Source organism: Egretta garzetta, unplaced genomic scaffold (genome assembly GCF_000687185.1).
Source record: "Egretta garzetta isolate BGI_Z169 unplaced genomic scaffold, ASM68718v1 scaffold612, whole genome shotgun sequence".
Classification (NCBI taxonomy): Eukaryota; Metazoa; Chordata; class Aves; order Pelecaniformes; family Ardeidae; genus Egretta; species Egretta garzetta.
The window spans coordinates 855,756-866,636 of record NW_009259030.1 but is presented as its reverse complement, the minus strand read 5'-3'; the positions used below and the strand labels follow the sequence as shown (position 1 = coordinate 866,636).

The 10,881-nt window shown below is 46.2% G+C and overlaps 1 protein-coding gene across 2 annotated transcripts in view; it reads left to right on the top strand.

The window, feature by feature from the left end:
- Window positions 1–10,881, top strand: part of CYFIP2 (cytoplasmic FMR1 interacting protein 2) — a 49,922-nt gene that overhangs the window by 29,623 nt on the left and 9,418 nt on the right. For both annotated transcript variants that reach the window (XM_035890293.1, XM_009634705.2), the window contains exons 24-28: window positions 4,049–4,192; window positions 5,773–5,863; window positions 6,565–6,695; window positions 10,130–10,202; window positions 10,716–10,810. In XM_035890293.1, the coding sequence (XP_035746186.1) occupies window positions 4,049–4,192; window positions 5,773–5,863; window positions 6,565–6,695; window positions 10,130–10,202; window positions 10,716–10,810 (534 nt within the window). The remainder of the gene's footprint in view (window positions 1–4,048; window positions 4,193–5,772; window positions 5,864–6,564; window positions 6,696–10,129; window positions 10,203–10,715; window positions 10,811–10,881) is intronic.

Sequence of the window (10,881 nt, the reverse complement as noted above, 5' to 3'; positions counted from 1 at the left end):
CCGGCCGATCCCCGCCGACGGGCCACGCGGGCTGTGCCACGGCCATCGGCTTGTGGTAACTAGTAGCAGGGTAATCGGCAGTCGGTATAGCGAGGCATTATGCTGAGGCACAGAATACATACTGACACGGCCTCTATACACAGAATATACACAGACACAGTCTCAATACAGTATATAAACCTGCCTGCTGCATTGTACGTGACCTGTCCATCCCAGCTAGGGAATATTTTTATTTTTTTTGCATGAAAGTCTTAGCAACTGGCTGATACAGCTGAATATGGTAAAAGCTTGATAGGGAGAGGGAAGGTTGCTTGTGGCAGGGGAAGGGACCAGGCCATATTCAGGCTGTTTAACTTAGAGACCTTCCTCTGACTTCTTTAGAGACCCTGCTCTGACAGTTCTGGTCGGAATTGTTTCTCACTTTCTTAGACACCATCTCAGCTGTCACACTGAAGTTAGGTTGGCTGGGAGCCTGGAATAGTCTTGGGCTGTGTGCAAGTCCTTTTTTGTCTCTAAGTCTGTTCCTCTTTCATTAGCTCTTCAGTATTCCAAGGAGGTTCTGGCATGGGCAGTATTATCTGTCTATTATCTCTGATCTGTTTTACCGGATAAAACCCCCCTGCCTTCCCTCAGGTGAGCTCAGGCAGGTGTGTGTGATGGCCTTTGCTTTACTTCATTTGCTGCTGAATCTGCTCCAGAGCATCCCTAGTAACTTCATGAACTCCCAAAGCAACATGGGGGCCTTGGGCACACAGTCTCAAGTACAGATGGCTGTCCCTGAGACATGGGTGCAAGGTGGGACACCTGGGATCTCTGGGACACCAGGAACCCTGCCTGCCTGTATTCCCAGCTCCAAAACTTGCCTGTTTGGCCCCAAACCAAAGGTGGGGCAAACCTCTGCAGCGTCTTCAGCAGCTGCTGCTCCTGAGAACAGCAAAACCTCTTGAGGGGTGGTGAGATCAGGGCCTTTGCTCCAGCTCTCCGAGGGGCTGGAAGCAGCCACCCAGCACGGGGGGAGCGAGCAGTGCTGTGCAACCAGCTTGTACCTTCAGCTGTTTGGTCTTAAAATACCCACTGGTGTCATTTTTTACATCCTACAGTCTTTACCCCAAGCTGTGTGTCTCACCCTTAAATGGAGTTATATTTTTAATTGCTGGCAGAGTATTATTATTAGCTACAAGCCTGCTGTTAATGCGCTGTGTGGCTCTGCAGAGAGCTTGATGAACCTACCTCATCTTGCAGACAGGCGGGGATGAATCATCCCGCTCGTCTGCAGCCAACGCATGTCCTAAAATGTGTCTTCTCCCAATCAAGCTTATTGCTGGGACTCCCACTTGAGGGAAAAGCCCACTTGAAAGCTGCTCTCCAGACCCATTATCCCACTGAGAGGTGAGGGAATGCTGCGAGGTGGGCAGTTGCATGGCAGCACCGTCCGCTCGCTGCCCGGACAGCGAAATGTCAGCCCCATTACAGGGAAAATCTGGCCAACTGCTCCATAACTGGGTACTGATGGTGGCCCGTCTCAGGGGACCATGGCACGTGCACAGACTGAAGACCTGGCTCCGAGCTGTGGAGCAGCAAAGATGCTTCCACAAATGAGTGGAATGGGGATATTGAGTCCCCCCCTACTCTGGATGAGCCACTGGTTTGCTGCCCGTGGGGAAGTAACAGGGTAAAGGAGCCTATGGGGAGGCCATCTCAGGGTGCAAGGAGCCACCTTGGGCCCGCCTGGCTCGTCCCTGCAGCAAGGCACTTTCTGGAGGTGCCAGGGCTGAAATAACGTATTGCAAAAGCCACAGCAACCAAACGCCGTGGGAGTGTGGCTGGGCTGGGGCCCTGGCAGGTTACTGGCTTCCTCCTGGGATGATCGTGTCGGCCGTTTGGTAAATGTTACAGCTGGGCAGCACCTGGTGTTTAAACAGACATGCTTTAGAAAACATAAACTACTGCTGTTTTTCACGTGGATCAGCATGCATATCTGGTGGCTTTGGGTCAGCCTCTACTGGCCAGATTTTTAAAGACTTGGTTATCTAAGGATGGAGATACAAACCTAAGCAGGATACTCAAAAGCAGTCCTTGTAACAGGAGTTGGCATGCAAGAGGCTTTGAAAGTAGGCTTCTGTCTGCCTAAAGAATTTTTAAATTCTTGCCCGTACTTACTCAGGGCCCTTTTGTTTAGTTTTGATGGGAGAGAAAGTTCACGGATGTTGTGAATGAATCATAGAATCGTTTAGGTTGGAAAAGATCTTTAAGATCATCAAGTCCAACCATTAATGAATGCACTACAGAGCCTCCAAGGTAGCCTTTCTGTACATAATAGTATTAAAGGGGTTTTTTTCACCTACCAGGACCAGGAGATTAAATTATGTTTCACAGAAAGTAGAGGACTTTCTGAGTCTTCTTTCTGCTAGCTCTTTGAAAGAGCATCTAGGAATTATAGTAGGCAAGAAGCTGCTGGACCAGAGCAGTGGGGCTGCAGCAAAACGAGGGACATCATTGAATTGATTAAAGCGAGCGACAAGTCTGTGAAAGCACGATCAGTACATCAGTCTGCTGAATTCTATATCTGAGAGCAAAATAAAATACTTTTCTGATTCTTAGCAAGCGGCTCCACTTCGTAACTCATTAGTAACTCAAATGAAGTGTTGAAGTAAATCTCGAGGAAGTGGGTTGGAGGACAACTGAAGCCTTCAGCTGGCTGAACTGCAGTTGCTGGGAGCAGCACTGTTGGAGGATAGACAACATTTTTGTCCTATTCTTCTGCTTCAGCACTGGCTCCCTTTCACCCTGAGCCCTTCAATGCATTGGTGCCTCTGTTCTCTTGGCTCCATTTCTGGCAGGGAAGGACATCCCTGTAGAGTGGGGTCTGTGACATCTGCAGGGAAGCAAGCTCCCTGCTGCATAAGGATGTGCTGTGCCTCTAATAGGCAGCGTTCACACAAGAAGCGAAATCAGCCTTGTGCGGTGCATTTGGGATACGGTTTAATTTGTTTCCTTATCCTTGTTTAAGAAAGATCTTCCAGTAAGTGCGAGCCAGGGGCTTTATCTGTGTTTTGCGGGAAGGGGCACTACATGCCAGAATCTGCAAGAATGGGGTTTTTTTGCTGTTTACTGAGGATGTAGTTGTCATAGGTGTTGTGGGGGGAGACCGCAGCCCTGCTCTGCTGGGCTGAGTCATGATGCCAACACTTCTATCACAGAGCCCAAGCTGAGCATGCAGTGTCTCAGCTAAATCTGATTTTCAGTATTTTTTTTTGCAGATCACACAAGTGAATTAATTCCCCCGACTTCTGTTTCCCTCATGCCAAATGGATCCTATAAATGTGCCAGTGACAAAACATTGCAGCAATTACCACATGTCCAAGATTACACTGATAGAGTACATTCCTGGAAATCACTGTTTGCTGCTGCTAAAAATGTTCTGGGGGCCAGAGCCCCAGGTACTATTCTCCCTAGACCAGGGTCAGATTCTTGCCCTTTTCACAGTCCCGTGGGGATGTCTGTTAAATACAGAGGCTGATGTAGAGCTTTGCAGGATGCAAAAAGGAACTTTTCTGTGCCTCTTCCAATTGCCCTTACGTTCAGATGCTGCAGTTCCTACTTTTCTTAATAGGTCTCATTTAAAGCAAATGCCCATAGAAAAAAAAAAAATCTGTCTGGTTACCTGTATATAAAGCTTTTTGGTTTCGTAGAGAACAATTTGGGTTTGAAGAGGCAAAGGGCTAGTGCACTGAAATCCTTGATCAGGGATGTATGGGAGAGTAAATTACCTTGGAAATGCAAGTGGTGTTGCTATGTGGCAGGATAATAAAGCTTGTGACACGACTGTGCATGGAGATTAGCGTATGTCTGACTATGTAGGAAGAAAAGCAATCTCCTTTTTGCCATGAGAAGTAGAAGAAATGGGAATTGTCCTGGGTATTATTATTTCTCCTTCTCTATCTTAAAAATTATTTGAAGTGATGGAATATAATACTCTGATAAGAGAATTATTTACAGGTCTGGCAAATGCTCCTGTCTAACTGTCATTGTGCTTCTAATTTCTCAGCCTCTCAACATTGCCTACAGTCACATCTATAGCTCCTACCGCAATTTTGTGGGGCCACCTCATTTCAAGACGATCTGCAGGCTTCTTGGCTATCAAGGGATTGCAGTGGTCATGGAAGAGCTGCTGAAGATCGTCAAGAGCCTGGTAATTCTGAGCCTAACCCTGGTAATGGAGAAACCTTGATGCCTTGAGAGGTGCAGGTTGGACAGTCAGCCTGGGCTTTGGGTTCAGGGTGTTCACATCTGGGCACCTTCATGTCCCTTGATCCACACTGAAACACTTGTATTAACAGTGTGATTTTCACTGTTGCTGAGGAATCCCACTGATTCCCGTGGGATGATGGAGTGTTTCCATCTTGAAGCGTTAATTGTGATCAGCCACCTACATCTGGGGGTGGTGGAGCTGGCGTGCCACTTTGCTAAAAGCCATCAAGAAGTGATGGGGTGGGGCGTGGCACTCACGGTCCCTCAGCACTGCCTGTGCTGCAGTCTGGGAGACCTTCAAGACACGTGCTTGTGCTCAGCAAGAGCACAAGAGCGCTCTGTCTCACTGCTTTCGATACCCCTGGAGAGCTGCAGGAAGGTAGAGAGCAGGCAGCAAAACTGATGAAACCAACTTTTTGAGTCTTAACAAGAAAATTGCTGCTATAGGTGAGTCCTTATTCAAGCCATACTGTCCATTTCCATCAGGTATTCAGAAGCCAGGCTGCCAATCACCCTATCTGCTTTCTAGTTCTCTCTTCTTTTTCAGAAGAGAAATGTGATGTCTTCAGGGAAATGATCCCATATGCTCCCTAAGGGCACTAACAATACTGAGCATTAAGAAGGGAGGAGGGAGTGTGCAAAAACGTATAATTTTTCAGGTCATGCTTTTCTACTAAAATCCTTGCTTTACTGGAAAGATGATTTCCGCATTATAAATATTTAAATTCTGCTTTGACTGTAGTGACGTCATTTTGAACTTATCTGACAAAGCAATGTAAAACTGAAAATCTCAAGTGTATATCCCGTTTCCCTACTGTAAAGCACTGTAGTTACTGAAGATGTAATTTGTGTCACTCAGTTGAAAATGCTGTAGCTGGTGTGTGAGATCAGACAGCGTTCAGCACAAAGATAAAGATTTTATGTTTGGCTAAACAGTGTTTAGTGCATAATCCAGTGTAATGTATCTACAGGATGCAGGTGTGTAACTCCAGATGACAGCAAGTGCTTTTAACTAAGATATAGGCTTTGCTCTTGTCCGTACTAGTTTGAAAAATCCAATCTGCAGACATTTGTTCTACATGCATGTAAGTTCTTTTTTAAACTCTGAGTATCTAGTGATCATTCCTGAGGTGGAAGGAGCATTTCCTGTGCTGGGGAATGACTCCTTCAGCAGCGCTGGTGAAATGCTTTCGGGGTTAGGAGCACAAGTCCGTCTGGATCTAAGACTGAGCCTTGTTTGGATTTCAGCTGCAAACAATGCAAACACAGCAAGCTGTATTTTGAAGTCGAAAATCCATGCAGCTGTGATGTATTATTTGGGAGGAAGCTGTAAAAGCACTCTAGCTCCATGCACTCAGGCTGAATTTTATATTTGGGTGAAATCCAAATTAAGCAAGTTCTTCTTGGACTCCAGCTGAAGTTTCATCCTGTGCTGTCAGACGTGGACGCATCCACAACCAGCCCTCTTTCAAAGCCAGGAGAAGCTGTTGTTCCAGCTTAACCTCCCTTTGTCTCCGACAGCTCCAAGGCACCATCCTGCAGTATGTGAAGACTCTGATCGAAGTAATGCCCAAGATTTGCCGCTTGCCAAGACATGAATATGGCTCTCCAGGTGGGTGCTACAGAAAGATGCACAATGATTTGAGCAAGAGCTCACCCACATGTTTGTACAGCATTTACTCAAGCACACACCAGTAATTAAACAGGATTTGGCACCTGACGTGCCAGTGCAGCATGCAGCCCAGGCTCATTGAGACTTTCAGCTGCTTTGCTGTTGACACTGGAACATGTGTAGGTTAACTTTTCCAGGAAATCTCCTGTTGGAAATTTCCCTTTGAACACAGAGACGACTGATAAGGGAATGTCTTCTGGTAGCTTATGTTTTGTTTTCAGGGTTTTGTAAACTTTTGTTATTGTGGGTCCACTGATATTTTTCAAAAGCTCTACTTAGTCGATGCAAAGATTTTTTGCAGCATGACCGTAGTCTGCCCTTGAGCTGGAATGGGGAAACTCCAGCTGGTATGCATACACCAGCACCAGGACATCCATTACAGTCTTGAATCTCTTTTTTTCCTCTGATTAGGAAATCCAAGGACTTCATATGAATTACTCCCTATTTCCCAAGGGTTACTTGAAAGCAGGATAAGACACTGCGTGCTAGTTCTCCCCAGTGCCAGTCTCCATCTATCCGTTTAACAGTTACAGCTTGCAATTTGTGATTAAGGCAATACCAGGCACTGATTCTCCTTTTACCCACATTTTGGAGGGTGATTCTGCTCTCGCTTTTCTGACTGTCCGTCCTTGTCTTTTAAGGAATCCTGGAGTTCTTCCACCATCAGCTGAAGGACATCATTGAGTACGCAGAGCTGAAGACCGACGTGTTCCAGAGCCTCAGAGAAGTGGGCAATGCCATTCTCTTCTGCCTCCTTATCGAGCAGGCTTTGGTAAGGCAAAACCCCCTGCACCAACAGATCGTACTTGAAATTGCCAGCTCAGGAGCATAAGTGGAAGTGGGTTCTCCAACGGAAGAGTTTGGGAAATGTTACTTTCCAGCTTCTTGTGTGCTCAGGGTCTCTCTGGGGCTGTTTTGGGGGTCTGTGGGTGTGTCCATGGGGATGGTGTGCATTGGTGCTTGGTCACTGACATCTGGGATTGCTGAAGGAGAATCTGAATACTGGAAGATCTAGATTTAATTCTTGGACCCAAAGCTATCCCTTTGTCCTGGTTTTGGCTAGGATAGAGTTAATTTTTTTCCTAGTAGCTGGCATAGCGCTGTGTTTTGGATTTAGTATGAAAATAATGTTGATAACACACTGATGTTTTAGTTGTTGCTAAGCAGTGCTTACACAGAGTCAAGGACTTTTCAGCTTCTCATGCCCTACCAACTGAGAAGGCTGGAGATGCAGAAGAAGCTGGGAGGGGGCACAGCCAGGACAGTGGACCCAAACTGGCTGTCCTGGTTTCGGCTGGGTTAGAGTTGGTGCGTGGTGCTCAGTTGCAATCTGGGGTTAAACCACAGCACCCATGTTCGTCCTTCTCAGAAATAAAACCAACTGGAGCTTATTTCTAGATTGTAAGCTCTCTGGGGCAGGGATCAATACTTTTTAATATACATATTTGTACAGTGAGAAGTAGATTTGAGCCCTTTGCTCTTTTGGGCTGCCAGTGCAATGAAAAACCCTGATTGAATCTAATGGTGATAAGGATAAAGCAATCCAACAGGAAGGAAATCTCAGAAGAGCTGATGATATATTTCCTATGGTGTATCATCACTGAAAACTTAGCTGGAGTGACGACTTGATATCGGCCCCTGCACAAGTGTTTTGCACGTGCACAAGACTCTCAGCCTCCCAGCTCCTGTGAAGCCCTTTCTGGTATGGGGCAAAGGCTGTGGCTGAGTGCCACGCATCTTCTTACCTTCTAGTTTCTCACACAATAAGTTTACTTTGTAATGAATTCATCTCACAGTTTGGCCTAAAGCCAACTGAGGAGTGTTCAACAACACAGTTTTACATAAAAAATGTGTATTTCATGTCATAATGGTTTTGGCAGGGTTGCTTCAGTTTTTTCAGAAATATTTCAGAAAGACTTCCCAAGCATGGGATTTCCGAGCAAAGCCAGAAAGTTTTGTTCAGAGCAAAACCAGAAGGAAGTTCAAAGATTCCAAGTTTTATCCAACCGTAGAGCACAAGGAAAACAGAAAATCTCTGCATGTCCTCAAAATGGATATTTCTGCCCTTGCCTTTGCATTTTAACCCCAGTTATAGAGACTGTTAGGTCCTGATATGGTGTATCAAACACATTCAGTGAGCAGTAGTTGCATAAGATTAAGAAAACTAGAGAGATGTGTTTCACCTAGCAGCTTGGCTTTATTTTATAGAATGACCAGAGTTGCCAACTATATCCTGACAGTTTCTGTTCTTTTTGTGGCTTTGTCAGTGCTTTCTGCTGTTCCCAGTGTTGGATTTTATGCTGGATGTACTACATTTGCCTTTTCCGTCCCATCTTTAAATGGACACTTCAGGGACTCATGGTGGTTTCTTTTAGAAATCCTTCATTTCAATGCAAAAATGTTCCTCCAGTCCCAGGAGCTGTACATCAGCAGTATACTGGCATTTTAGAATAGCAGAAAATAAGGAAAAGACGACAGTGAGAATTTGGGGGTACCTTTAGGAAGGCTGCCCATCAAAGTCCATGTCTGCCCACTTTCCATGCCAGCCGAAGTCTCTCCCTCTCTGATCCCATTTTTCCACACAGATTCAGAATATAAAGCCATTTTGCATGCAGCGGGCACTGGTTCTCGCTCGCTGGAAGATGTCAGATGCGTAGAGCCATCATGTAACAAGATTTTCCCTCTAATGGAGCTCTTACGCAGCAGGAGCAATTGCTTTTACGGTGCAGTTATCTTCCTAGCTGTCAGACTGATCTAGGGCTGGTGGTATTTGCTGGCAGAGACTGCGCTAGTGAAGATGCGCAGTCTGCTCCATTCTACCCCCTTTTTATTGTCTAAATTTGAGGAATGAGGGGTTGCTTGGGACTAAATTTCTAAGTAGAATTCTTACTCTCGGGTGATGGGCCTTGGGGAGGAGATTATTAATAACATGACTAATTTGGGGACAGATAACAGGTGAATGCAGGCTGCAAATGGTGAAAATACTCTCTTTATCTGAGGGAAACAGCAGTGAAAGAACGTTCATCTAGGAACGAACAGTGTTTTGCAAACAAAATAACCGAGGCGACAGGCACACTCCGTTAGTGTCAGCATCTCTCTGCCCACGGAGGGACCCCGGACTGTTCCTGTTCCTCCAGCACTGTGTCACAAACTGCACTCCCACAAACTCGCTCTCATCCCAGCATCCATGCGCCAGTACAGCCTCCTGCAGCTCCATGCTACACTGTCCTCTCCCTCTTGGCTGGAAGGTGGGGTATCCACCTGCGCATCCCAAACGGACCCAGCCCAGTCATTCCATCTGGCCCCAAGTATCTTTTGCTGCACCTGTCATGACCTGCTTTCGAGTGTGTCTAAATCTCTACAGTAAGCTCAGAACTGAAAGCATGTCCTAGAACCAGACTTTTGTAGGAGCAAACTAATGCCTTGTCGTGACGCAATGCCTCTGTGTTAAACAGCTTTGGTTTCCTGCTGCTGTTTCCCATTGCAGACTCGTATACAATGTATTGTCAGCCATCGCTCCTCAGTCTCCACCTGCCTATTTCTAGGTTTCTCCTCCTTGTGCATCTGTGTCTGGGATTATTTTTTCTCAAGTGCATCGGCATGCGTTCTCTCAGGTGGCATCTCATGATGTTATTCCTCTCTGGACTTCTGTATAACTCTCCCTGGTGCCTACACCACTGGGATTCTGGTCTGATAGCCCTGGCTGAGAACACCATATGAACAACCAAATCATTTCAGACCAACGTATTATGTACCTATTTGCAATAGAGCCATGCATCAGTATATTTTACATGGACACATCCTAAAATAACTAAGCCAAGGGGTAATTTCCACCTGGGCACTCTCTGTAAAAATGAACAGCAGGAAGTCACCAGGGTAAGATGAAACTGAAACCTCTGTGTTCTTTATCCCCTCTTACTGGCAGTGCTAGTAAGTGGGACAGAAAATAAATGTAAAGCTTTGGCCTTGCACAGGCAGGAAGTAACTCATTTGAGTTACGAAAACTTCCTGGCTTGAGTTGAGAGGTATTTCTTCCAGTTTTAGTTCATTTAGGTTCAAACCACTGGAGTTACTACTGAACTGGGTTGGATTTGAATAGGTGCCGTAGATACGAATTGTTGTAGTGTTGCCCAGGCCCCTGAGCCATACACTCAACCCCTATAGGTATTTTTTAACTTACTTTATCTTTCTTTCTTCCTGCCTCAGTCCCAGGAAGAAGTTTGTGATTTGCTGCATGCTGCTCCCTTCCAAAATATTTTGCCCAGGGTCTACATCAAAGGTAAGAAGCTGAGAGGGAAGCAGTGGACAGACTCAGAGGTCTCTGCCCAGAAGCTGTTTCTCTCCCATTTCTGCTGAGGATTAGTTCTGGCCCTGCTTCCCCCTCGAAATAGATAAGTGGATATAGCCAAAAGTCAGCTAGAAGCAAATGCCAGGGGTGCATTTTCTGTAGCCTAGTTACAGACTGAAACCTAAGTCAGTTTGGGGGTTCCCTTAAGGTTTTGAAGCCATTTCACAGCCTCTTTGGAGAATGACAGCATGAAATGTCCATCTCAACAGGAGTGATCAGTAACAGGGACATGCTTTTGGGCATGTGTGATTAAGCTGCTGCTGAGACTGCAATCGCACATCCCTCCCTTCTCTGCATCACTGGTTCCCTCATTTGCTGTCGGTTTGGCTCACTGATCCAAAGTCTCGTTGGATGGTTGCTGGGGGGCAGCTCTGAGCAAACTCGGCGGAAATTGCGGGTCTCCACTTCCTCCTCTCATTTCACTGTTTGCTGCTCGCTTGACAGAAGGAGAACGCTTGGAGGTGCGCATGAAGCGTCTCGAAGCCAAGTATGCCCCACTTCACCTGGTTCCCTTAATAGAGAGGCTGGGCACTCCGCAGGTAAGGATTTCATTGAAAGGGATGGCTGTTGAAAATTCATAGCAGTCCCCCGATGGCCTGTTTGGCCTTGG